General features: G+C 40.4%; 3 protein-coding genes across 4 annotated transcripts; 1 reads left to right on the top strand and 2 right to left on the bottom strand.

Moving 5' to 3' along the window:
• Nucleotides 1-10,314: 10,314 nt before the first annotated feature.
• Nucleotides 10,315-16,221, bottom strand: rhcgb (Rh family, C glycoprotein b). The gene is made up of 11 exons (XM_061283848.1): nucleotides 15,837-16,221; nucleotides 14,214-14,406; nucleotides 13,824-13,974; nucleotides 13,541-13,688; nucleotides 13,301-13,467; nucleotides 13,092-13,229; nucleotides 12,469-12,605; nucleotides 12,257-12,381; nucleotides 12,102-12,175; nucleotides 11,692-11,759; nucleotides 10,315-11,157 (listed from the first exon to the last, which is right to left on the bottom strand). The coding sequence occupies exons 1-11, from the start codon at nucleotides 16,057-16,059 to the stop codon at nucleotides 11,124-11,126; spliced, it is 1,458 nt and encodes a 485-aa protein (XP_061139832.1). The 5' UTR covers nucleotides 16,060-16,221; the 3' UTR covers nucleotides 10,315-11,123.
• A 1,583-nt stretch (nucleotides 16,222-17,804) lies between these two features.
• gdpgp1 (GDP-D-glucose phosphorylase 1) lies at nucleotides 17,805-19,426 on the bottom strand. Its single transcript, XM_061283970.1, has 2 exons — nucleotides 19,133-19,426; nucleotides 17,805-19,013 (listed from the first exon to the last, which is right to left on the bottom strand). Exon 2 carries the CDS (start codon nucleotides 18,935-18,937, stop codon nucleotides 17,873-17,875), a length of 1,065 nt encoding a protein of 354 aa, XP_061139954.1. The 5' UTR covers nucleotides 18,938-19,013; nucleotides 19,133-19,426; the 3' UTR covers nucleotides 17,805-17,872.
• Nucleotides 19,427-19,849: 423 nt separating this feature from the next.
• On the top strand, nucleotides 19,850-27,297 carry LOC133157442 (titin-like). 2 transcript variants are annotated; one of them, XM_061283962.1, is made up of 4 exons: nucleotides 19,850-20,042; nucleotides 20,271-20,349; nucleotides 20,509-26,769; nucleotides 26,943-27,297. In XM_061283962.1, the coding sequence occupies exons 1-4, from the start codon at nucleotides 20,019-20,021 to the stop codon at nucleotides 26,975-26,977; spliced, it is 6,399 nt and encodes a 2,132-aa protein (XP_061139946.1). In that variant the 5' UTR covers nucleotides 19,850-20,018; the 3' UTR covers nucleotides 26,978-27,297. The 2 variants fall into 2 exon arrangements, with proteins under 2 accessions (XP_061139946.1, XP_061139945.1); XM_061283961.1 differs by having other exon boundaries at nucleotides 20,271-20,351; nucleotides 20,502-26,769.
• The last annotated feature ends 573 nt before the right edge of the window (nucleotides 27,298-27,870 follow it).

The raw sequence follows: 27,870 nt of genomic DNA, 5'->3' as shown, positions 1-27,870 counted from the left end.
TGTAGAATTCGTGGTAGAACTAAGATAGATAGATAGTGAAGTCTAACTGTAACTGTAGTCTTGAAACAAATCTGAATAAGGAAAAACATTGCAATAAAATAATGCAAACTGCTACCGCTATTTTAATTTTCTTCTTTGTGACAGGGGTTCGCTTTGGCCTGGGGAGTTAAGTTCAGCATTCGTGTTAAAGATACCTGGCGCCATCTAGCATTGCGAATGGGTATAATGTCTAGACCCCGAGTGTAAGACGACCCCCACGTCTTATTTCAATGCAAAAAACACCGTCTTATATTCAGGCCAATACGGTATATCAAAAAATATCATCATGGTGATAATGGCCCATGCAGTATGCATATTGGAAAGACGTACAATAAGTTTCATATGGGATTGTATGCGTTTGTCTAACTTTGACCAATCAGATGCATTTCTTTCATTCGATAATGGATGTCAGGTACATATTAAATGTATGCACGCACACACACGCACACACACATATCTCTGCAAACTATTGCACAAGTTGCTTATTGACATGAGGATAAGCACACTAGTTTGAAGGAAGATAGTAGTCATTTGTCTATGGGCTTTGTTCTGCTTTTTGTGCTACTCTAATGTCCTCCTGAGGCTCCAGCTCAGCTTTGGATCTCTCACTGCCGTATGAATGTTTAACACGCTGTAATATTTAATGCTCAGCTCATGGGCAGAACCCGAGAGTGGGGGCTGCCCTACCATGTGGGTCAAGCAAGTGACACATGGGCTCTTTCAATGCTTCTTGCACTAATCTAGCACAAAGCTCAGCATTAAGTATCTTTAAGAAGGATGGCAAGACGCATGCTTGGATTAAGAGGAATCTCCAAATTCAGGTCTTTCAGCAGAATTAGGTGACTCTACCTTTAATACTTTTTTTTCTAATCATTTCTTCCACCATAAGAATTATTGGCTGCGTTCTGCTCAGACGTGATCATTCATCAGTTGGCTCCAACATTTCTCCAGCGTTAAGTTCAAGTTCATGAGTGCGGCTGCCGAGTGTGAGAGGAGACAGAAGTGTTCCCTGCATGCGTGTTGGAGGTTACATAGCCTTTGACCTCTGCTGCCGTTGCTAGGGGAAGAGGCTGGCAGGCACAGTAATGTAGAAATGAAAAGGCCGAACTGTCATTGCTTTGTGGCTTACACACACGCACACACACACATGCACTAAACGTCCATTCACGTTCACAAATGTCATCTGGAAGAAAGTGCAGCTTCTTTTTTCAAACAAGAAAATCACTTACAGGAGGAGTCTAATAATAGTAAGAATTGAGTAGTTTGGTTTATTGGGCAATCATAGACGTTTTGAAATTTTCCCTCAAAATGAATTTAAATGGAATAAAATCAAGCTGTGATTAAAGTGTAGACTTTCACAAACTGACTTGAGCTCATGCTGTCTATCTATGCAAAATGTCTCAAGAAAACGGACAGAGTGACATGTTTATTACTGCCCAGTTTGCGATGCACCATTGTCATTTCTTCCACTTATTATAAGTGATAACTTGGATTTGTGCAATTATGTCACTTTTCTCAAATGTGAAATGAAACAACTATCAAATCCATTGTGACCATGTAAATTGTTTGTATGCATTTTGAGAAAGTGTCAAGCCATCTGATTGGAATAAGTGCAAGTCTCCGTAAATATGTGAAAGTGTGGCCTCATTTAAGGTTGCATTCATTGGGGGGAAGGTGCCCCCCCCACCCCTCACGAATAAAGGAGTGTGTATTTGCATATGCTGCATGCTGTCTGCAGAAAATAAAAGGAGCGGGCATAAAAAGCTATCAGAGGTGGACAAAGAACAAGGACAAATCCTTCATTGTGGGCTTGGTGGGAGAAAAGGCTTGTGTGAATTGGGGAGTGGGTGAAAATTGACAGAGAAAGAGTTGGGTCTGGTTCCCCGTGGGGATAAAAGCCTTGCGATGCCTCCATGATAGAGCTGGAAAAAGGGAGAGAAAAACATGTAGATACAGAAGCTTAAAAAAAAAAAAGCGACTTTAAACCTGTCTCAGCTGATGTTTCGTATTTACTGTCAGCCCTTTCAACAAAACTCATCGATGCACTTGTATTATTGAAAACGTATTTTTGGATTGTTTCTTTAAAAAAAAATCCAATTTACATGTTATACATTCTGTATACTCTGTGCACTTCTGTGCACTTGGGCCAGGTTGAAAAGTTGATGGAGTCTCTTTTTTCATTATGTCCTCAGGATGGCGATGACAAACTGGAACATCCAGCCTGCGTGCATATTTTGGACCAAAATATCATCACCATTTTTTTTTTTCAAAGATATAACTCATTTCAACCTTATAAGATTTGTTTTTATTTTTAAACCTTTCTGCACGTTGTAATGTGTTATTTTAAATAAAAACAATGAGAAATATGTGCACAATGTTTTTAGTGTGATTTGAAGTCTTAATAATGAAAAATGATGGATACTTTTGAGTTAGATTAAATAAACACACAGAATTTGTTTATTGATTGATTGACATGACATAACAGTAACTCAATAAAATTGTGTGTGTGTATGTGTGTATACTTCATGTACGCACACGTAATCAAGAATGAATGAAGGTAAATAAAACAATTCTTGCATCTTCATTAGCATGCTCGAAAAGAGTAGGAAGGAGAAAAATAATTAATGCTTAAAGTTTTAATTTAAAAGCATAGTTTTGAAGGGTAATGTTTCCCCAGGTATGGTCGTGCTTCAATACTTACGTCGACGTTTTCTAAGCATCCGAAAAAAGTTTTACTTTAATTTAAAAGAAACTGGACTGAGAAAAAAAAGGGATGTGCAAGATTTGCAGGCGTTTTTCCTTGTCGCGCTTTTTGAAGCCAAAAATAAAGTTTGAATTGACAGCAGCTTCACGCGTGTTTTTAATTCAAATAAAATACGTTCAATAGCTTCGTTGATTTGACATGAAAAATCGGTCCGATTACATGGCGTGATACCTTGTTGCCACCCAAACAAACAGCATGTGAAGAGATGAATAAAAACTGCGGGATTCTCTTCCATTTAATGCTTCGGGTCCACACTCACGTTTACACACGCGCGCACAACACGCACGGATTATACACGCGCACAGGGTCAACACGGGATTGGACTCCATCCGTTTCTTCAAATACAAGAAACACAAGTGCAATGCACATTTCACAGGATCCCGGTAAGGTACTTTCAAGGCCTAAACAATTGTAACACGATGGGCCAGTGAAGCAACGTAATATTCTTGTATTATAACTCCACGTTTATTTTCTTGCAGACTGAAAATTTAATTTTTATCCTTCACGTTTGAGAAACTGAAAACTACTTGTAAATTTGTGAGTCTATCCACCACACTAACAGTATTGTATCAAGTAGGATATATAATATAATATAATATAATATAATATAATATAATATAATATAATATAATATAATATAATATAATATAATATAATATAGAAAAGTGGTTCATGAGGATGGATAGATGGACAGGGAAAAAAGTGACCAAATCTTTTTTGACATGGGAATATTCTAAATCCCATTGCACCAATATGTACAGTTACATTTGGACATTAATTCACATAACTGTAAAATGAAATGGCTAATGTAATCAAATACTTGTGTATTTAGTCTAAAATAACATGGATTCAGTGATGATGGGGAGGAGTTCATGGCGCCATGTTTTCCATACGTCTCAAATATTGTAGCAGGTCCTCCCTTTCTGGTTGAATGCAAAGCAATTAATGAAACCAGCCTCTGAAATGCTGAAATAAACACATTAATAAAACTGCTCCACTGGAGTATTTTAATTATTAAAAACTTATAGTGTGTTTTAAAGTCTGTATGCGTACTGCCATTTATAATTGCGACTCCCATCATCTGTATTGACCATGTCGGCTAAAATCGACCTTTTAATAGGTGTCTATTTGTTTTGGTGAAGTACTTGCAGGACACTAGGGCTCAGGGGCCATGATCAGGATGGACCCCCAGAGGACAATAAACAGACCAGAGAGATGCTGGGGTCAGGAGCCAGAGTCAAAGGTCAAGGTCTGCTAATTAAAAGGCTATTTCCAGCCATTCCCCGGTGACCACTGGCTGCAAAAAGTGCCCAGAAAAAAAACAACAGTAACGTTCTAAAAAAGAGATGAGTCAGCAAAGGTGCAGAAGAGGAGCACATTTCACTTCATGGAAATGTTACATTGTACATAATGATAGTCTGGAATGTGGAGCAAAAGCAAGCAAATTTCTCCAGCTGAGAGCTCTGATGCAGCAAGAGTTGAATGATTTCTGCCCAGTGAGTGAGTCTCCACATTTTGGAGGGAAAGTCGCTCTGAGCCGTTTATGCTTCGTGAAAGAGTCTGTAAGCGAAGCTTTAGCATAAGAATGGAGACAGGGGCCTGTGAACTCCTCTGAAGCCAACCATCCTCCCACTCTGAATAGTGGGCCATTCATTTGAGCCTTGGCCCTGGCCTAAACTCCCAATCGAGCTGATTTAACGTATCCTACAAGGTGCTCCTCATGTATATACGCCTTCCACACATTTAGTGCCTCGCCTTGTGAGTGAACACAGGCACTGAAAAGCCAAGGGGGGGGCTTTCTGCCATTGGGTATTTGTGCAATTAGGTTTTCTCTCAGATAGTCCTCAATAATCTGGATTCTTTAAAATTTTTAGTAGATTAACTATCTTGATTTAAAAAACATTTATTTGGGTTTGCCTAGGGGAGTCATTGCTTAGTTCTGGCTTGCATTTGAACTCCTGAATGGAGCTAAACAAAACAATCAAAACACTGTTAAATCACAGAGAGGTGTTTATCTTTGTGGGGTCTGATTTTTTTATCCTATTAATTCTGCCATCTTTTCATTAAATACGCAGTCAACAATGTGGGTTCACATTGTTAAAAAAACTGTTGATATTCTACTCAAAAGAAAAAAAAACAGGGGTTTGCAGCACGCATTCAATGAACTTTGAATAGTTCAGATTTTTTTTTTTTAACCCATTTAGTCTGAGGTGCATTATTCAAGATATATTGATGAAATATTATGCTCAAGAGACCACTGTTATGATTGGTTTGGAATTTTAATTATAGTTAATTTGTATTTAGTTTTTACTTTTAATTTTTTTAACGTTAGTTAGTTTTGATTCGTTTTCAGGGTGTCTTTGTTAGTTTGTATTAGGTTTTTTTTTTCAAAAACACAGTTTTAGTTTAATTTTGGTTAGTTTTAGTAATAGGTTTTGTTCTTTCTTAAAAAATGTGTTTTGCTTGTGCGCAAGAATAAAACAACACCATGGTAAGTAGTAGGTGTAGTAAACATTCAACAAAAACATTACATAAAACATTTTGATAATACATATATATACATTTAAAATTGAGCCCAATGGCTCGTGTATAAAATGTATTGCAATAGACGAAAACGAAAACGAAGGACATTTTTGATTCAGTTATAATTAGATTATAATCTAAACAGATTAACGTTTCAGTTAGTTTTCTTTTTTTTTTAAAGCATTTTTTATCATTTTATTTTTTTTAGGATTTTTTCATTCAATTGTAGTTTAAATTATTTTGTTAGTTTTCGCTCACTTAACTAACCTTGCAAGGATTTGGATCTGTGCAAGCTACAAGTTACCGCATGCTAATAGTCTGTGATTGGCTGGCATTCACAGTCAAGAGCTGCAAGCTAACATTTGCACAGCAAACTGAAGGCATGAAAATATATCATGGTCTTTGTCTTTAAAAGTTAAGTTAAAAGTTAAAGTCCCAATGATCGTCACACACACATCTGGGTGTGGTGAAATTTGTCCTCTGCATTTAACCCATCCCCATGTGATTTTGATCCATCCCCTGGGGGAGAGGGGAGCAGTGAGCAGCAGCGGTGCCGCGCTCGGGAATCATTTGGTGATCTAACCCCCCATTTCCAACCCTTAATGCTGAGTGCCAAGCAGGGAGGCAATGGGTCCCATTTTTATAGTCTTTGGTATGACCCGGCCGGCATTAAGACAGTAATGCATACACAAAATGATTTAAGAATATAAAAAGATACTACATGTCGTTATATTTCCCTGCCATCATTTTGAGCCGTGAAAGCACCTCAGGAATTCAAAGGCACATTCCAACAGGCTGGTTTTAGGTCATTTATCATTCAGCATTTATATGGACGCAGGGGACTCGAACCGTGTCTGATGTGTGACTGCTGTGTTAGCCTTTGACCCCAGACTGTCTGGAGGGCCGTGGTGACAGAGGAGTCAAGGTCAAGGGGAAGGGGGTTGGGGAGACGGGAAAGGGGACGGGCGGCATCTGACGAGTGGAAGGGATCTGTGTCTGGGAGTGCAGAAGTCAGACAGTCTCAGGCATCTAAGTGAGGCCAGGCAGGGTCCTTCGTGGACCCCTTTTACATCCAAAAGGCTGCACTTTATCTGCTGCACAGCCCTGGAGGGAGAACTGATGTCTGCACAAAACACAAACACTCACTTATCCTCCTACATGCAAATCAACACAAACTCATTGATTGAACATTAGGACTACAATCAGCTGTGTTTGTCTCACCTTCATCACTGTTCTCCAAGGAGGGTGGTCCGGTTCCATGCTTAAATGCTGACTCAGTATTATTTTCCTTTTACGATGAATTGTCGGATTTTACGGCTTGTGATTTTGCAGGTATACCGCATAGATAATACAAACAATTTGACTGAGATCTGTGCTGTTGTTTGTACGCGTGTATTTTGAGTGGTGAAAAATAGCCGTTGCGGTCACTTTCTGTTTGTGACATGGCAGCACACCCATTCAATTAAGACCTCTTTCTACTCTTAAAATGCATCAGCTTCAAAACTAGTTGTTCGCAATAAATTGCCAGAATGTCAGTTCAACACAGTACAATTTAAATGAGTTCAACGATGTTTATAATTGTTATTCCAATGCTTCTGCATAATTTCCCAATAGTAGCACTGAGTAGTACTTTAGTGTTCTAAAAAGTTCTTATTTTCCCAAAAATATCAAAATAAGATTGTCACTACAAAAAGACCCCAGAAGCGGCTCCGCAATAAATAATAATTGATGCTACTTTTTGAATTTATTTACATAACGCCATCATATACTCCGTCTGCTCTCACTGCATAACTCACCAAAGTGCGCACACACACCCAGTCACAGATATAATGTCACCTCCCTCAGACCTCCTGGGTGATCTGCAGCGGAGCGTGTAGCCACCTGTCAATCACTCCTTCTCGCCCGCCTTAAGAGAGACATTTGGCCTGGGACAACAACAGCCCTGTCCCTCCCCATACATTCTGCCTCTCTTAGCAACCATGGCTGGGTGACTGGGAGGCTTTGTCCCCTCACAACAGGAGCGCGCCATTGAACCCAGATGCCCGTAGCAACCAGAATTAGAGGTTGCCAAAAAGGGGTCTTTTCTGTGAAACTAGGGTAGGGTGAAAGCTCTGTTCTCGTCCATACGTCTGGGATTCATATCACAGGTCTGAATGGAGCCCCCTCCTCTTTTCAAAAGCTGGTGGAACGGACCGTAAGAAGGGGCTTGCAGGGATCGAATAGGATCATGCTTAATCTTCTGTTCCTCGCCACTGTGGTCTGATCGAGACATTTAAACAGCCTCCGTTGACAATTAGTGGAGTGGGTAGATACCTGGGGCACACACAGGTGGGAGCTTTCACAGATTTTGGGTGTGTGTTTCGGGAAAACTAAAGCCTACAAAACACATGGAGCGAAAACAGAAAGGTTTTATACCAAGGGTCCCAAACTCAATGTTGGAGCCACTGGAGATAAGTCTGGCTGTGTCTGGGCCACATCGAGTATTCCACAAAAATTCGGTTTGAGTATGAAAAGAAAAAGTACAGCTAGTCCAATCTTAAACAAATAAACAAACAAACAAACAAACAAACAAACACCCAAGCAACTCCAAGACAAAAAACGTAGGGCCGCATATCATTAAACTTGAATGGCAAGTAGGTGGCCGCAAAATATTATCCAAATGGCCCATGGGCCGGAAGTTTGAGACCCCTAGTTTAAATACCTGTAGTTTCTAAAAAAATGTATGGACTTGCGTAGGGCTTCATCAAGGCATTTTATGGCTCAGTTTGTTAGACTCATAACACAAATCCCTGAAAACATTAACAAGTGCCGTTAAACCTTGGAAGGTTGATCTTGCTAGTTAATAGACACAGTGGAACTTTAAAGTTGAAAACAACCCTGAGGCCATCTATTTCAGAATTTTCCCAACACGTTCAGGAAAAACATGATAGTTGAAAAATTAAAATATCATAACATGCCATTTAGCCAACAGTATCTTAGAAATGTATATTTGTTCAGATTCGTTGCATGGGTAGCACTTAAGTATTTTTGATTCACTCTTTTTTTTTGTTGCACTCCGTTGTTAGAAAAGAAATTTGTGACGGCAGCTTTGGAGCAGACATTGCTCCACTCTGTACGACAGCAATGCATTTAACACTGCTTGACAAGCTCACTCGCCCAAGCTGTCGAAAACAAAGATGAAAAATGTGCATAAATAGGACGCTGCCTATTAATTTGTACAGAGATAGTCCACCTGTCCAAATTCGCCACATTTTATGCGATCCACGGAGGTGGACCTTCCAGGGCTGTGAAGGACCCAGCCTTCAAACCGGCCTTGGAGGATGCAGCCTGTGAATTTGGACGCAGCTAATGTCTGGACCAAGGGTCTGAAACTGCTCACCTGAATGTTTAAGAGGTTCCTCTCCTGCTGATTCAAATGATCAGCTAATCCAATTCTGCAGTAGCCTGATAATGATCCTGACTATTTGAATCAAGCAATTGTGTTTCCACGATTTTCAATAGGGAAAAAAATCTCAGAGGTTGCCCCGCAACACAAGGCAGACCTCGAACGTTCCACTGTACTACTTTTGCCATGAATGGATATCAGCAGGCACCCTCCCACAACCCCCCACAATGTTAATTCTGTCTTTCTATAAATTTCATAGCCATGTGTAAAGGATTACAAACTAATCTCAACCTGCAAACACTATGACTGGCACACAGCGTAAACGGACATTTACTGGCGTGCTCTTTATCAGTAATGAGCGTCTCTGTGGCCCCTTGTTTGGAAGTATGTTTTGTGCACTTTCCATTCTGGAGGCGTTGTTCTGTACTCCTTTCCCACCCTCTCTATATCCCCCCCCCCCCACACCTGTCAATCAAAACATCATGATAGAGCCATTTGAGCCCAAGACGCTCAACTTGGGTCTCATGAGGCCCCTGGGCCTAGTGCACCTGCACCTTTAAGGAGGCTCACTGTCATGTAAACAATGCCTTGAATTAGTTCTGCATTTGTCCTTTAAGTAGATGGAGAATAAACATGAGTCAAGTTGGAGCGGGAACTGGGATCCAATGTGAAGGGCCGTGTGCGTGTGTGTGTGTGGTATCAGTGCAGAAATGTGGGAACCGTTTCTCCCAGTAGGGCGGCATCTCCTTGAATTGGAGCACTTGTGGCATCATTACCTCCTTTACTCAAACATGCTCCTGAAGACAATAGAGGAAGACTTAAGATGGAAGCCCGTTTTTGTTACCACTGAATGTGGAGATAAACTCCTTGCTGCTTTTCATTGGTGGGAAACATCTAAATGAATTACACAATGCCTGTTTTCCGTACTGGTCATCCTCTGTCAGATCGATGGAACGAAACACTGACTTTGATCTTTATTACTTGCTGCCCATTGAACTGAGGTCACATTGAAAAGGCAAGGGCATGTTTAGTCACCATAGTGCCCCTTACATGTGTTGGAGCCTTCTTCACAGTCTGTCTGACCCCTGGCAAAAGTGAGATCTAGGAAATGCCTTTCTTTTTGTGTATAAACCAACATTTTCTTTTAAGAGCATTTGACACAGAGTGGATAGACCTTGTCCATTCGTTGAAAACTCAATTTTGATTCTCAAGATAAATGACTGAATAGAAAAACAAAATCCATTTATAAAGATGTTGAGAAATAGGCTGTGTCCTTATGTCCAAAATATTCTTTATATAATGCACTATATAGGCTTTACGCCATTGACTAAATGTGCAGTGAGAAAAACAATAGTGAACTCAGATTTTGCCACAACATACTTGGAACATTCGTGTGCATCGATGGTCACTCAATCGGTTAATGTAGACCACAATGCGTTGTGAGCAGGAAGTGTGGCGTCAGTGAATAAGGAATTGGGGACACCACCATCGTCTTCACAGACTAATGAGCCTTAAAAAAAGTAATAGAAACATCTCTTGGTGCAATTTGATATAGTAAACTAGTTAAAATATTTCGAAATTCAACACCTTTTTGACACTTGAGCAAAATCAATCAAATCTGGAATTTATAAGTTGCAAATATTTTCTTTACATACCATGAACACACAGCAAAAAAGATGAACTTGTCCAGTGACTCATTGAAGTTGACGATTTTTATACATCCAAAAATAACATTTACCTCCCACAAAAAATCTCACTAAACATTAAAAAAAAAAAAAGTCTCACACGCACCAGAAATTCTCTCACTATACCAAATAACAGGCAAGCAGACAGACTGGCAGACACACAAAAACCTCAAAGTCGTACATCAAAACATCCATGTGAAAAATGAGACGACTGTTTTTAGGCCTATACAGTACTTCATAATTTCAACCCAAAATTTAAAACCATGACATCAAGCAAGTGTGGCTGGATTCGACACACAAAGCGAACCACAAGCGAACAATGCAAACAGCGTTCCAGTGATCCATTCTAATTTTACCCGTCATCACACAAAAAACATTTTATCCGGCATTAACATCATTGCAATCTGGAAATCTCAGACAACAACAAATCAACATTAGATCAGAAAAGATCAGAGTTATTGTGTCCTGCTTGTTTAAGGGGCCAAATTCGTACTGTGAATTCACTTGAGTAAATACTGTCTTGAATTAGACCATGGAAACCATTTAACTAAACAAACTGATCAATTGACCGATTATTTACACGTTAGATTGTTTATCCAACCTAAATTTCTAGAAATATACTCACTGGTTGGACAATACACATTTTTTTGGAATGAACTATTGTATCAGCAAGATTATAAAAAGGGACTAACAGAGACCAGCAAACCACCATCATCAAGACATTGGGTCAGTTCTGCTCCATGGTGAAATTTGACTCGGTTCTAAAAATAAACAAATCAATAAAGGCACATCATTAAAAACACATTTAATAAACACCAATTATACAGTAAAATGTGTCACTTCAAATGTATCATTGACAAAAATAAAATATTTCATATGTCTCATCGAATGAGGTTATTTACCGTCAACGTTGCATCTCCAAGGTCATCTTGTGCAAGTTGCATGCGCGTGCGTGTGTGCGTGCGTGCGCGTGTCCGCGTTCATTTCTACTAAAACCAGTGCTGCCACCAAGAGGATAATAAATGCAACAATAGCACCTCGCTTAAAATATTGTACTAATGTCAAACTAGTACAATTATATTTTAGTGTGCGATTATTATTTTTGTTTTTGGTGCTCAACGTTTATAATTTGGGTAAAACGTTTTTAAAAAGCTTTTTCAGTGTTAAGAACTTGAAGCTGAAGAATATTGCACAATATCCACAAACTATGTGGTGCAGTTATTGAACGATTGAATGACTATATGAATATATTCATCTAACCTGAACATTGTTGGCCTACAAAATAAAACACTTACATATCTTTGTTGAGCATGTGATTGTTGTACTGTAGGACTGGTGGAATACTCTCCTCCTCATCAGGCACCTGCAAACAATTTCAACATCAGTCAGGGGTAGCAACTCTGTTAACTGTCATTTTTACCGGTAAAGTCGGAAAATAGAAATTAATAATGCATAATCACAGCTGCTTTCTTCATCGCATTTTATCATCGATGAAGTTGCACTTTCTGTCATTTGTGCGAGAGCGGAGCTCGTTCCTATTTATTACATCGCAACTTTGTTCTATTCAACTTAACTTAGTGATTTCCTGCTAGTCGTCGCTCCAATGAGGTGAGTGAACAACCGTCGCTGACTCTTGGTTACTATACTATACTGAAATGTGTTGTGACTTGTGAAAGGGACTTATGACATTGGTGGAGTCACCAACCTCCCAGTAGGGTTCATCATCAAAGCAATTGTCATCCGCCGGGTCGCCCCAGATGGGTAATCTTAAAATAGAACCTGTAAAGGATGCAAAGACGTCATGAAAGTGCACCAAAACTATGTAAGGACCTGGAGAGTTTTGCGGTGTATTTAGCTTACCAACCATGATGCCTCCACCCACACCAAAACAAACAGCCACACAGATGCCTGCAGCCTGATGACCACCTTGCCTTGTGGGGGTCATGTGTTCAAAAGCACCCTCAAAGTCAAAGGTGTTGATCAGTCTTTTAAATAAAAAAGAAAAGAAAAGATTCAGGGTGGTCAAAAGTCTGACTTCATCTAAAATCCCATGATGCCGACATGCTTCTCACCCTTTTTTACCATACACCGACTCAGAGGCAGCTGCAGCAGTAATAGCGCCCACAATGCCACCTATGAGCCCTGGCATGGCGTGGAGGTTGTGGATTCCACACGTGTCTTGAATCTTCAGGTGCTTCTCCATAAATGGCTGTGAAAGAAGTGTCACAAAGTGCAGTTCAACAACTATGAAGTCACACCTCTACTACAGGTGACAGCATTTTGACCCTAATCAAAAGTGGCTGATGACCCAGTTCCATGCTAAATTGTATCAATTAAAAATAAATCATATTTTAAAAAAATAGGATTATGTGGACAATTGCATATTTGGGCCTTTTTTTGTTACACTGAACTTTCCCCTAATGAACAACGACAGTGACAAAAGTATTGGTACACCTTTTTAATTAACTGTACGTCTTGTTATCTGAGGGATTCATTGATTTTTTTTCAGAATTAACTAATCCATCAACCCCTTCATGTCATGTTGCTTGCATGCTTTGTACTGGAACAGAAATGGTATTTGCATACTGTTCCCACAAAGTATAGAAGTGTACAATTGGCTCTTGAAGAACCAAGAGAACTGAACTTGACCAACATCAAAATGCTCGTTAAGATCAAATCTAAATGTGAACAATACCGTGAGGAAGATATAACCCAATGTGGAAATGACACCGCAGCAGAACCCAACTATCAGAGACCCGTAGGGCATCAGCATAAATTCTGCTGCAGTTCCCACCGCAACACCACCAGCCAAAGTGGAGTTTTGAATGTGGACCTGTGCAGAAGACAAACAAAAATGTTCGTGAACTAAATTAGATTCTCATCAAGTCCCTCGGGGAGTGTTACCATGTCAAGTTTGCCGTGCTTCTGGAAGAGGCTCGAGAAAGCCACAGTGGTGAGCACTGTTGAAGCCAAAGCCAGGTAAGTGTTGATGGCGGCTCGGTGCTGCCCGTCGCCGTGGTCGGCGATAGCTGAATTGAAACTGGGCCAGAACATCCACAGGAAGAGAGTTCCTACCCATATATATGTATATAATATTAGGAAGAAGTCAGACCAACAACAAAGCATTTGGTGACGCCAGCCAACCTATCATAGCAAAGACATCCGAGTGGTAAACTGAGCCCTGAAGACGACTGCTCTGATCCAGGTTGGGTCGATAGAGCATCCACGAGATGGCAAGGCCATAATAAGCGCCGAATGTGTGGATCACCATGGAGCCTCCCGCATCTCGAGCCTTAAGGTCAACAAGGGTTATTTATTAGTCCCCAAACAGGTTTTTTGATCCGTGCATTCCTTTCAGAACTGAGCCAGACTTGGTTTGCTGGTCAGCCGGAGAGAAACAACCACTCAAACGAGTTTTCCTACTCACGTGTATAACAGTGAGGATGATATATTCCTCCACAGCAAACAATGTGATGCCAAACAGGGTCAAGACCATCAGCTGGACTGGACTGACTTTACCAAGCACGGCTCCATAGGCAATCAAGCAGCCCGCCACACAGAAATCTGCATTAATTAAACTTGAAGAGACAAATAGAACATTGAGGAGTCACTAAAGTTGTAAATACTGATCAGCTTTCTTAAAAAAAATCAAAAACAAATTTGAGAAGTTAACTGTTTTTCTTTCTGTGGAAACAGTTGGTGGAATCCATCAAACATTTATTCGGTATCAAAAAACTACTATGAGCATCACTTGTTTTAAATAATTGGATAATCCAGTAATTACAATTTGGTTGAAAAAGAAATCGCTCTATCGTACTTTTCAACGCCAATTTTGATCTTTCCATCAGTGTAATCCAGGGAGTGGAACCAGCCCTGCATTAGGAGCGCCCATTGGAGGCCAAATGCTGCGATGAGGAAGTTGAAACCCACGGCACCAAAACTGTAGCGCTTGAGAAAAGTCATCAAGAAACCAAAGCCCACGAAGATCATCACGTGGACATCTTGAAAACCTTGACAAAAAAGCTGTGTTAGGATCGGTCACGCACAATAACGACACAATAATGGCACAATAATGGCTCATTATTTAACATTTGTATGACAGGGGGAAGAAAAACGGTCAAAAAAGCCTTTAAAGGGAAAGTTAATCCCAAATTTTCCTTGTAATAATATGTATGTTCCGTGTAGCTTGTCAAGTCAAAACAGTGTTCTGGTTACTGTTTCTTTTGTGGAATATGAATTCAACAGGCAAAATCCACTTGTTTTTACCCATGTCAGGGGGCGGACATTATGCAACTTGCTGGAAGTGGCAAAATGGCAGCCCCCTCAGATACAAATGAATTCACCAGCTTAATTCACATTCCACAAACGCAATATTAATCAGAATGCCGTGTTTAGGCTAATAGGGGGCACATACAACATATTATTATAAAGAACATTTTAGGGTTGACTTACCCTTTAAGGTTGCAATCCTTTGACCCTGTGACAATGATTTTCAAAAATTATTTTCTAAGGAGGAATAATTGTTTGGAAAGGTGACCAAAGTCAACCAAGGTCCTGGACTGGAGTGTGTTGCACTTTATATTGCATGTCTTTAAAGTCAACTTATAAAATGTATTTGCTCGCATTTTTTTTCCTTACAGAATATGAATATATCCTGAAACTTGGTCAATATATATTTAGTTTTTATGAAGACTAAAAAGGTGTGTCTATTTCATAGTTATTTCATAAAATTATTATTTATACATTAGATTTCCTTTTTATTTTTAGTCCGTTTTATTAATACAAGTATTTTGTGACTTTACCTTTGTACATTGGCAGTGTAGATCAGTGATCATTGTTATCTATTTGAAAGGGGATTTTTTTTTAACAAGTCCTGCTATTGGCTCTCTGATGGATACCAGCATCACCCGCTGGTGTCCTTTACAAAAACATGACCACAAACCATTTGAGACATCTACTGGCACAATATGTTGTCACTGTGAAACATTAGGAGACATTAGTAACAGCATAGTGTAAAGTGGAATGCAGGTAAAGAAAACGGTCTTTATTTGCCTCAATAATAATAATAATAATAAACAGTTTCTTGACAATATTACAATACAATTTTACCTATGGTTATTTGTGACACAACACAACAGGTTGTTATTGATCTCATCATGAAAAAAAGAGAGTATAAAACCAGGATGTTACATTTATTTTAGCAAGCCTGGTGATGACGCTAACAAACTAACCTCAAGAGAAATAATCACCTGTTGACGTCAGCAATGTCAACTCATTGAATATAAATCAATTGATTCCAGTCCATTGTAAAAAGTCATTTGAAATTATAATCTAAAAGTAAAATACAGACACTTCATTCACAAATACTTCAAGAGCAGAGGTTGTATTGAACAATTTGTCATGGAAAAAAAGTGACACTGATTGATATGAATTTACTTACTTGGGTATCTGAAGTAGAAGTCATTCTCAATGTCACTTGATATATTTTCTATTTTCCGGTGCTCTATCCAGTGTGCATCGGACTCCTCATCATAACGAATAAAAACTCCAAACAAGATAATCATAGCTGTTTGCCAAACGATACACACTGCTGGAAGACTAAGACGAACATTTGTATTTTTAGTACGATCACAGAATTCTCTGAAGCTTTGAACGCTGCCCATCCTGTTGAGTTTTCTGGGGTTTTTCTTTTGCCAATTTTGTTTAGAAGTTGATTGATTCAGCTTGGATATGCTCAGGCACAGTTCCTAACAAACTGAACGCCAAGCCCATATGAAGGTGAGCAAAGATGAGAGGACACTCCCACAGTTACTCCCTCGACATTTTCTGGAAGGCTGACATGCAGTGCCAGGAGGTAACCGAGTACAAATAGTATTTATGTACTTACAGGAAGTACATTTTTCAGGTATCTGCACTTTGATGCATTGCTGTGTTTATTTTCCAGATGCTTTACTTTTACCCCTGACCTTTGAAAATAAATGTCAGGACTTTTTACTGCTTTGTCATATTAGGCTTGTTACTTCTTTTTACCCAAACTGACGATGAGACAAAATGATGTAAACACAGGAAGGTGAAGTCACATGCTGTTCATATCTTCATTGATTGAGATATTGGGAACTTATAAGGCAGTTCAATAATTCTCCAAATAGAAAAAAAACACGAGGTGTATTTTTCCATTTTGTGTTATAAATTTTAAAGTGATAAAAGAACAACAAATAGATTATTTTGATATCAGAGGTCAAGCCAGCTCGTTAGGTCTTAAAAATTGTGTGAATTGTTATATCGTTTTTCCCTCTTTGTCTCAGTACGAGACTGTGAAAGTTTATAAAAAAGGGAAAATATCTTGCTTGCTCACAAGTTTTCTCCCCTTAGTTTTTAAAACAGGTAGCATACATACAGTTGAATAAAAAGAAATATGTGTATATTAGCAAACAATGGTTCCATCTTTGAAATGATTTTTTTTTCTCAAAAATGAAAGCATATAAACACTATTTGAGGGGATAGTATTGGTTACTCCTCCCACATCACAGTGTGCATGCATGTTTGTGGTGTGTGTGTGTGCGATGTAATGGAGATTTCATGGAGGGGTGGGGGGTTGTTCTCATGACCTCAGTAGTCAGACCCTGTCAAGCATACACTGTAAATAACGTTTCCCACAAGACATGAGAAAGGTGCTTGACAGGTTTGACTCAGTCAACCATTACAGCACCGGGCTCAAGGTGAATACAGGTGACCACAGAACAGTTAAGTTAACACACAGAGTCAAGATTTGATGCAAATCCTGTCATTGACACAGCCAGTTTCACATTTTCACCATTAATTTAATTATTATAAATGTATCAGAAATTGTTCATAATGGGCAGCACACTAGTTGGTGGGTAGTGACGAGTAAACCAAAGTTTAAGTCGTAGTCTTATGATTTCTTTGATCAATTATGTGTTTTGATATTGAGGAAAAACAAGGTCATCATCAGATGAAAACACACCTCGCTGCACTAATCATTTGTGTTGGCATCACTGTCTTGGTGATGTCATTCAAGCACATGATAAAACTCCATTGGGATCATGCTCGACTTTGATTCATATTGGCCTACACGCTGATTGGGAAGATTTGGTCTTAGTATAGAGTCCTGTTATTCAATATATTGTAGGCTACTTTGGTTCATATCATATATTGGGTTTCTGATCAAAAGATGAATGTAACCCAAAAGGTCAGAATTACATCTTGTGATATTTACTGTACACATCAGTATATCTACTTATACCCATCAATCACTCAATATATGTAAATATTTTTTCCCTTTTACTGAAAAATAAATAACGGCCTCCTTAACTACTCTCTCTGGGTTTTATCATTATTTGGGAAAACTGTTGGCATCTTTGAAAGTGACTGCACACACACTCTTGGCAAAGTTTAAATGTGTCATTTATTAATATCATAAGGACTGAGCAGAACTCAACATGTTTTGTCAAATCATTACAGTGTCATTAAATGATGAGTAAGCTGCTTTTCCAATTGTAGGAAATCTTCATGCGGGAGAAGATAACGCTGAATGATTTCTATAACACGTGACTCAGTGGTGAGCTCATAGTCCTTCTTGTTCTTAAATGGTAGATGTCCAGCAAGCTCGCATAGTGCAACATTGAGAGCGGACTCCTCTTTGGTACCAAAACAAGCTACTCTGGGCCACACGGCAATGCGTACGCCTTTTCTTAATAACTTGTCATCATCGTCTTCGCAGGGTGAGGCTCCTCTGGTCATGAAGAGGTTGTGAGGGACATTGGCCTCCACTAGAAAGTCAGTGACATGACAGATGGCACTGGCGACATCCTTCATTCCCTTGGATTCAGTGTAGAATAGAAAACCTGCAGGAAATCCTCCCAAAGTATAAAATCCTTTGTCGGGAATAAGCGGACGGACAGGAATAGTTTCAATACTGAGCTTATACTTCAAGTAATATCCATGAAGATGTAAATGATTGACAGATGCAAATGCTCCGAGACTGTTGAAGCCTACACGAAAAGATGGATCAGAGCTGAGCAGGACCGATTCAATACCAACTTCAACGGCAAACCTAGTGAGGATTTGAGGAAAGCAGCGTGTTGGATCTGGAACAAAAAGACAATGTCCAAACTCCAGAGGACTGACATTGACCAACACAACAGTCTTACACGATTGAGGGCCAATTTCATGCCCTTCCTCAGATCCCTTAATCATCTCAAATATGATCTCATCTGGATTGACTTTGTTAAAATTAAACAGCTCAGCATTGAAATCTTGCTGAATACTTAGGATCTCTTGAGGCTTTCTTCGCTTTAGTCCTCTCTTGATATTTAACTGGGCAACAAAACCACAGGGGCCAGGCAGGATACGTGACTGTAAATCCTCCAAACGGTAGCGAAGGAGCCCCCTCTCCATCCTGTCAATCCATCCAGCTTGAATGGCAGTGTCAAACCTCGATTTCCATGCAGACGTGTTATTGGTACTGACGGGCACATCTTTTATAAAGTCTTGATTCCAGTAAACAAACTGGACTGGCATGGCTGTGGAGGTGGGGTGGAGGGTGTTGACGTTTTACATTGCTTGCGGAGATAAACAGGCTGGCGTCTTTTTGCGTCTAGTGGTATGCCAGGTGTTTGGTTCCAATTCATAGGATGAAAGGACAATAAATATTTCAGTCAAAATATCAACTACAAAGTAAATCATACGTATGATCACGCAAAACAGGTGACTTACATTTGTGCACGTTTAACTAATGTTAAGCTCCTGTCACTTCCCGAATAGTTACGTTGGTTCTTCGTCGTTGGTATTCGTGTTTCCGGTTTGAATTGCCAAAGTAAAAGCTATCCACAGTTGTCCGGCCGTGACTTGACCGTTAACTGTGTTTATTTGTCGTCATCATCACGATAATATGAAGCGAGTAAATGTTTGAATAAGATATAAACAACAGTATTGTACATATATAGGCAAACAAAGCGCGTATCCTGTATTATTTTACAACTGTTCAGCTCCTGTCACGTTTCTATTCTTTCTATCGGTTACACTTGCATTTCCTGCTTGAGGTGCCAAAATAAAAGTATTATAATATTAGTAAGAATGCTATAAATTGAATTTCAACTTTACTGTATTGTTACAGCCCCATGCAATACTCATCTTGTTTATTCACATTGCTAAAATACAGTACAACTTCGGATCTCAACGCTAATTTGTTCTAGAAAGAGTGTTGAGAAGTGAAACAGTTGAGTTCCGAAGCAATTTTCCCCATTAGAAATAACTGAAAACGTATTAATCTGTTCTCAGCCAGCAAGTGTTTACCCTTTTATTATTTTCGGAGCGAAAATGCATAGAGTTGAATATGTCTGCTTACTGTTTTGTAACCCATGGTTTGGCCTAACTTTAGAAGCAGCAGCTGGCCACTCAGTCATCTGTCTATTTTAGCGGCTGAGTAACTGCATGCTTTTGGAGATAAAGCAGACTGTGACTGCTGGAAGTTATATGAGTTCGGCTGCTTGGGAGCACTGCTTCATTTCATTGTATCTCAAACAGCATTAAATTAAATTGTTTTTGTTTGTTAGGTTTTTTTTTTCTTGCCGAGTAAAAGGACAACTACTGTAAAATAAGGATGGAAGCAGGAACAGACAAAGAAGTAAGTCCTTTTTTTAAACTTATGCAAAAAATATAACAACATTGTATGCATTTTAGCTTGTATATTGTTTAGAGTTTGTATCTTTTCATCTTGGACAATAATGCATCTGTTTATTAAAATACCATGCCATACTTTAACACATTAGCATATTAAAGTTTTTCATGGGACCATGTAAGAATTACGCATCAGTACTTTAATTTAATTCACTGACATCGATCTATTTTGTAGACAGGAAATGAAAGAAATGATACAGCTCAGCCCCTACATGATACTTATCCCGAGTCATCCACCTCTGCTATTGTTGAAGGTATGCAAAGCACACATCTAGTCGTCATAAAGTTTTCACTGTAAATTTGATTTATGACTGCATCTTGAAAATATAATTACAAACTCAACATTTCTTTAGACCGTTTAAATCGTTGTGCGATAAAGTCTTACATGATGTTTTATTTATTTGCTTCTACAGGGCAGATGACTGGGTCTGTTGAAAGGAACACACAAAATCCCAAAGACCAGTCTGCTGTCGATACAGCAAAGGAAACAGCTTTAAAACCAACCCTCCAACTGACTATTACTACGTTTACAGTGAAAAACGGTGATGATTTGAAAGTCGAAATACCAATACTGGGTAATCCAGCCCCAAAGATAGAATGGAAAAAAAATGGACAGGCCGTCAAAGAGACATCCAGGCTGCAGATCTCAACTACATCATCGATGACAGTTTTTCATATCAGACACGCTACCAGGGAGCATGTTGGTCAATACTCCATCACAGCAAGCAACAATGCTGGAAGCTACACAGGAGAAATCACAGTGGTCGTTCTTGAAAAGCCTGACCCCCCCCTTGGGCCTGTGAAAATTGATGAAGTTAGTTCCGACTATGTGTCCATTTCCTGGGAGCCCCCCGAATACACAGGAGGCTGTCAGCTTGACAACTATGTCGTGGAGAAACGTGACATTACTAACATGGAGTGGCAAACCGTATCAGCAACGACAGTGCGGACAACAATCAAAGTCACCAAACTAAAGACTGGTAGTGAGTATCAATTCAGAGTGTTTGCAGAAAATAGGTATGGAAAGAGTGCTGCCATCACATCTTCAATTGTACTTGCACAGTACCCATTTAGTGTGCCCGCGGCTCCTGGTACACCTTTTATATCCACGGTGTCAAAGTACAGTATGTTAGTTGAATGGGCACCCCCAAGTAGAGATGGAGGTAGTGCTGTCACTGGCTATCATCTGGAACGAAAGGAGAAAAACAGCATCTTGTGGACCAAGCTGAACAAACTTGCCATACCTGACACCCGATTCAAAACGACTGGCCTGGAGGAAGGCATTGAGTATGAATTCAGAGTCTTTGCTGAAAATATTTCTGGACTCAGTCCATCGAGCAAGGTATCTGACTGTTATGTCGCAAGAGATCCCTGTGATCCACCTGGTAAACCTGAAGCTGTTGTCATTACAAAAGAGAATATCACACTCCAGTGGGCCAAACCTGGCTATGATGGTGGCAGCTCTATTACAGGCTACGTCGTTGAAAAGAAGGAGCTCCCAGATGGCCGATGGATGAAAGCAAACTTCACAAATGTTATTGAAAATCAGTTCACAGTTACAGATCTGACGGGAGGCCAAAGTTATATGTTCAGGGTCACTGCCAAGAATGGTGCAGGTGTCTGGAGCAAACCTTCTGAATGTGTAACCATCTTTGCTGAAGATGTAATTGAAAGACCTTCTGCGATTATGGACCCCAAGTTCAAGAGTACAGTTATTGCTCAGGCTGGGGAAACACTTATAATTGAAGCGGATTACTTTGGAAAACCCCTTCCCGAAGTAAGGTGGCTGAAGGATGGGGAGGAAATTAACAAAGCTACCCCAAGGACTGATGTAAAAAACACCATCACTCATACAACACTGACTATCAGAGACTGTACACGAGTGGACGGGGGATGCTTCGTCCTGAGTCTCACTAACATTGATGGAACAACATCCATGCCGGTTAATGTAAAGGTGCTGGACAGACCCGGTTCCCCAGAAGGACCTTTAAGGGTGAAAGCTGTCAGTGGTGAAAAGTGTAATCTTCATTGGAACCCCCCTTTAAATGATGGCGGAGCCAGTGTTTCACATTACATTCTTGAAAAAAGGGAGACAAGCCGTGTTACATGGACAGGAGTTGATCCTCATGTTGAAACTGTCAGTTACAAAGCAACCAAGCTGACACCCGGGAGAGAATACATATTCCGTGTTTGCGCCGTGAACAAATTTGGTGTCGGGGAATATCTGGAATCAGAACCTTTCATCGCACAAAATCCTTTCAAAACACCCAGTGCTCCTTCTACCCCTGCTGCCAGTGCTGTGACCGGAGACTCTGTCATGTTGACGTGGGAAAGACCTGAGACTGATGGGGGCTCTGAGATAGATGGCTACATCCTGGAGAAACGTGATAAAGAGGGTGTTAGGTGGACAAAATGCAACAAGAGAAGACTGAGTGACTTGCGCTTCAGATGCACAGGACTCACCGAGGGACATTATTATCAGTTTAGAGTATCGGCAGAGAATACTGCTGGTGTTGGTGCACCCAGTGAGCCAAGCGATTATATTAAAGTGTGTGATACATCATACCCTCCCGGTCCCCCTACCAACCTCAAAGTGACAGACCATTCGTGCAGTACTGTCTCTCTATCGTGGTCCAAGCCTATCTATGATGGTGGCGCATCCATTAATGGATTTGTTGTTGAGATGAAAGAAGCAGCAGATGATAAGTGGCTAACATGCACACCAAACACTGAAGATACAAAAGACACCATAAAAGGTCTGAAGCAAAATGCGGAGTACAACTTTCGGGTGCGCGCAACAAATGCCAATGGAGTTGGCGACCCGGTGGACTCACCAGGGTCTGTGGTTGCAGCTGAGAAACTAGAGCACCCCGAAATTGAGTTGGACACAGCTTTGAGAAAGCTAGTTAGTGTTCGAGCCTGTTCAACATTACGTCTCTATGTTGCTATCAGAGGAAGGCCGGAACCTGAAGTCCAATGGTCAAAGGAAGGTGGTGCTCTCAGTGAGAACGCACAAATAGAGGTGACAGGCACCTACACGTTGCTGATGATTGAAAATGTGAACAGAAATGACACGGGGAAATATGTATTGAGTGTTACGAACTGCAAGGGCTCTAAGTCAGCATTCGTCAATGTGCGAGTGTTGGATACTCCCAGTGTACCAACAAACCTCCAAGTGAAAGATATTCAGAGAGATTCTGTGCTCATCACCTGGGAGGCTCCTCTCATTGATGGAGGAGCAGTGATTTCACATTATGCCGTGGAAAAGAGAGAGGAGAATAGAAAGGTCTTCACAAGTGTGTGTAGTAACTGCACAAGGAACTCGTATAAAATTGACAACCTCCAAGAGGGATGTTTTTATTACTTCCGTGTCTTGGCTGTAAACGAGTATGGAAGTGGACAATCAGCTGAAACAAAAGAGCCTGTTAAAGTTTCTGAAGTTTCTTCTCCTCCTGGGAAAATCACACACAGCGATGTCACCAATGACAGCGTAAAACTCTCATGGGAAAAGCCAGATCATGACGGAGGCAGCAAAATTACATGTTATATTGTCGAAATGCAAGCAAAAGGACATGACAAGTGGAGAACTTGTTCTGAGAGTAAAACACCGGAAACAGTCATTCATGGGCTGACAAAAGAAATGGAGTATTTCTTCAGAGTTAGTGCTGTGAATGAAAAGGGGAAGAGTGAGCCCAAGCTCCTGTTGACACCTGTTATCGTGAAAGACACAAGTGCTCAACCCATTATTAGTTTGCTGTCCAGCACATTTAGTGTGAAGGCAGGGAATGATTTGAAAATTGATGTGCCATTCAAGGGTGTACCACATCCCACCGTAACGTGGAAGAAAGATGGCAACATACTCAAAGAGACCTGCAGGGTCAATGTGTGTACATCAGAGACATCATCTCAAATCATAATCAAAGATGCAACAAAGATAGACGTTGGCCTGTATGAGGTAACCGTCACCAATTCCGCTGGAACGACATCTGCTGAGATCCATGTGAATGTTTTTGAAAAACCTGGACCACCGTGTGATTTCACTGTGGAAGAAGTGAGCGCTGAATTTGTGGGTCTGAAATGGCAGCCCCCTCATTATTGTGGAGGATGTCAAATCTCTAATTATGTTGTTGAGAAGAGAGATACAAACAGCACAATCTGGCAAACTGTGTCAGCCACCGTTGCCAGGACCTCGATAAAAATATCCCGTCTGACACAGGGCACTGAATATTACTTCCGTGTTGCTGCAGAAAATCGCTACGGGAAGAGCTCCTTTGTTGAGTCTGAACCAGTTATTGCTCAATATCCTTTCAAGGTTCCAAGTCCACCAAGCAATATCTCTGTTGTGAGTGCCTCAAAGTCTGCGATGGTCATTACATGGGACCCAGCGAGCAGTGATGGTGGCAGCCCGATTATTGGCTATCATATTGAACGCAAAGATCAAAGTAGTATTCTGTGGACAAAATTAAACAAAAGTCCAGTGACAGAGAACAGATTCAAAGTTACAAACGTTGAAGAAGGCCTGGTATATGAATTTCGGGTCTATGCTGAGAATATTGTTGGTGTAAGTCCCTGCAGTAATACCTCTGAGCCTGTTGCAGCGAGAGACCAGTGTGACCCCCCACGAAACCTCACAGTTTCCAACATAACAAACTCTTCAGTTTCCCTCTCCTGGGAGAAACCAAACTATGACGGTGGGGCTAAAATTATTACTTTCATTGTAGAGCGGAAAGAGCTTCCGGATACATGTTGGCTAAAATGTAACTTCACCAACTTAGTTGATACCTTTTGGGAGGTGACTGGTCTCACAGAGGGTGAACAATATGACTTCAGGGTTCTTGCAAAGAATGCAGCTGAGCTCTTCAGTGCACCATCTGAGGCCACAGGACCCGTGACTGTACAGCATGATGTGGAGCCACCTAAAATTATCATAGAGGACAAATTTAAACAGGTTTTGGTTGTCAAAGTAGGTGATCTCCTCAGAATAGATGCTGACATCTCAGGTCGCCCAAACCCTACAGTGTTATGGTCAAAGAATAGTAGAGCCATTGGCACAAAGGGTAGGGTTGAGATTACAACAACCAAGACGCATACGTGTCTGTTAATCCGGGAGAGTGTTCGAAAAGACTCTGGACAGTACACTCTGAGCCTCCAAAGTACTGCGGGTACCACATCTATTGAGTTTACATGCAAAGTCTTAGACAGGCCTGGTCCTCCAGCAGGACCCCTGCAAGTGTCTGGACTTTCAGCGGAGAAACTGAGTTTATCATGGGGACCCCCTCACGAGACAGGTGGTGCAGAGATCATGCATTATATCATTGAGAAGTGTGAAACCAGTCGTGTGGCCTGGACTCTTATCTACGGTGACTTGATGGCAACTACTTGCAAAATAACTAAGCTGCTTAAAGGGAATGAATACCTCTTTAGGGTGAGGGCAGTAAACAAGTATGGCGAAGGGGAGACTTTGGAAAGTGATCCCATCAGGGCAGTCGACCCCTTCAACATCCCATCTGCTCCAATGGATGTTGAGGTCACAAGTGCAACGATTGACGCTATGACTATCTGCTGGAAGAGGCCAATATCTGATGGAGGGAGCCGAATCAGCGGGTACATCATTGAGAAGCGGGACAAGCAAGGCATTCGTTGGCTGCGTGTTAATAAGAAGCCTGTCTACGACCTACGAGTCAAAGCCACCGGCTTACATGAAGGATGTGAATATGAATTCCGGGTTTTTGCAGAGAATGCTGCAGGGATAAGTGAACCCAGTCTACCATGTCCTCTCACCATCGCAGAAGATCCACAGTTTCTGCCTTCCCCTCCCGGAAAACCTACACTTCTCGATTCTTCCAAGTCCTCAATCACTCTGTCATGGAACAAGCCGCTGTTTGATGGAGGAGCACCAATTACAGGCTACAAAGTTGAATTCAGAAAATGTGCAGAAGAAGACTGGTCCGTTGGGACACAAAACACAGATAAAACTGAGTTTAAAGTAACTGGGCTCACTTCAGGGACAGAATATGTTTTTGTTGTTAGATCAATAAATAAGGTAGGCATCAGTGAAGCCAGTCCTGAAACGGATCCTTTTGCGACTGTGGATAGAGTGGAAGAACCTAGGTTTGATATTAGCACTGACATGAAGAAGACCCTCCATGTCAAAGAAGGAAGTGCCTTCACCTTCACCGTGCCTTTCACGGGCAAACCTATTCCCAGTGTGACTTGGGAAAAAGCAGATGTGGATTTAAGAATCAGAGGACTGATCAACACCACAGACTCTGTCACCTCCATCACTGTGGAAAAAGTAACCCGCGATGATACAGGCAAATACATAGTCAAAATGCAAAACGATGCCGGGAATCCCTCTTTGACTCTAAGTGTGAAGGTTCTGGATTCCCCTGGTCCACCAACACATTTAGCTGTTAAAAATGTTACCAAGAACTCTGCCACAGTTACTTGGGACATTCCTGAGAATGAGGGAGGAGCCTCCGTCAAGAACTATCTTGTTGACATACTGGACATCAGCAGAAAAGGATGGACAAGACTCACAAACAGATGCCACAGGTTGTCCTACAAGGTGACTGACCTGGAGGAAAGGGGGATCTACTACTTCAGAGTCACCGCTGAAAATGAATTTGGAATCGGTGTTCCAGCTGAGACGAGGGAAGGAACAACAATGACAGGTAGAGTCTGGAAAAAACAAAACATTAATAATGTTGAGTTACCACCTAAATAAGTTGTTCAATCAAATAAATCTAAGAGAAAGAATTATTACATGCTGTTTTAATTATGTTAGCACTTTGTTTTACTGTATTCCGTTGTGTGATTGATTCTCTTTTTATGTATTTCATTTTAGATTCAACAAACTGGGAGACAAACCCGGGTGCTTAGTTTGTGTTTCCTCCAGAGTTGAGCTGAACACTTCGGCATGTTGAGAAGATTGCTGAGCTATCCAAACTTTGTTCAATTACAAAAAGTATCAGTTCTTTGAATTCACGCATATTGTGCTGTAAGTCAAACTAATATGTTTTTATAGCATTCTTGTCCAAGTTTAATGAAATAAAATAAAAGATGACGTAACAAGTTTGGATTTGAAATTGTAAAACATTAGTAATTTATCTGTTTTAAACATCCAGCCATCCATCTATAAACCCTAATTCCGATAAAGTCGGAACATTGTGTATAATGTAAATAAAAACAAAATACAATGATTTGCAATTTTTTTTACCTGTATTTAATACACTAAGTCAAGATATTTAATATTCAAACTAACAAACCTGAGTTTATTTCACTTTTTCTCTACTATTTGGAATCTGATGCCTGCAATATGTTCTAAAAACGAACAGAGGGTCATGATTATTACTGCTACACCACTTTTCCTAACACACAATTGTTTTAGCTTTGTAGGTGGGATGTCTTGCATTCTGTTTAACAACAAAGTCACTCAGGTGTAAGTTGTAAGACATGCAGAAAGTGGCTTAGCATTCATTGTCTTGCTGAAATAAGTTTGCTTGGTTAGCAGCATATGTTGCTCCAAAACATTAATGTTGCATTTGGTCATGATCCGCTTTGCCTCTAAACGTTACGATTAAAAAAAAAAAAAAACACTTCGGGCGATATTATGTGAATTATGTACACGATGAAAAGACGAATCAATGCGAGAAACGTCTTATGTTTACAAAAACAAATTCCCCATTCCAGACTGTATAACGACTATATATGTAGACAAAGCACCGCGTCACTAACCCTGAGAATACAAATAAATATCTTTAGGGACTTTGGTG

Source organism: Syngnathus typhle, linkage group LG7 (assembly GCF_033458585.1).
Source record: "Syngnathus typhle isolate RoL2023-S1 ecotype Sweden linkage group LG7, RoL_Styp_1.0, whole genome shotgun sequence".
Lineage (NCBI taxonomy): Eukaryota > Metazoa > Chordata > Actinopteri > Syngnathiformes > Syngnathidae > Syngnathus > Syngnathus typhle.
Note: the sequence above shows the minus strand (reverse complement) of the source record. Positions and strands in the feature narration are given on the sequence as shown.

Coding starts and splice junctions, on each gene's coding strand:
- gdpgp1 (XM_061283970.1), bottom strand. CDS start 18,937: ATGCCAGTCCAGTTTGTTTACTGGAATCAAGACTTTATAAAAGATGTG.
- rhcgb (XM_061283848.1), bottom strand. CDS start 16,059: ATGGGCAGCGTTCAAAGCTTCAGAGAATTCTGTGATCGTACTAAAAAT. Junction 13,975..14,213: donor ATCAAAATTGGCGTTGAAAA/GTACGATAGAGC, acceptor TGTCTCTTCAAG/TTTAATTAATGCAGATTTCT. Junction 13,230..13,300: donor AGCACGGCAAACTTGACATG/GTAACACTCCCC, acceptor TCTTCTGCACAG/GTCCACATTCAAAACTCCAC.
- LOC133157442 (XM_061283961.1), top strand. CDS start 20,019: ATGGAAGCAGGAACAGACAAAGAA. Junction 20,043..20,270: donor AAGCAGGAACAGACAAAGAA/GTAAGTCCTTTT, acceptor TCTATTTTGTAG/ACAGGAAATGAAAGAAATGA. Junction 26,770..26,942: donor GGAAGGAACAACAATGACAG/GTAGAGTCTGGA, acceptor ATTTCATTTTAG/ATTCAACAAACTGGGAGACA.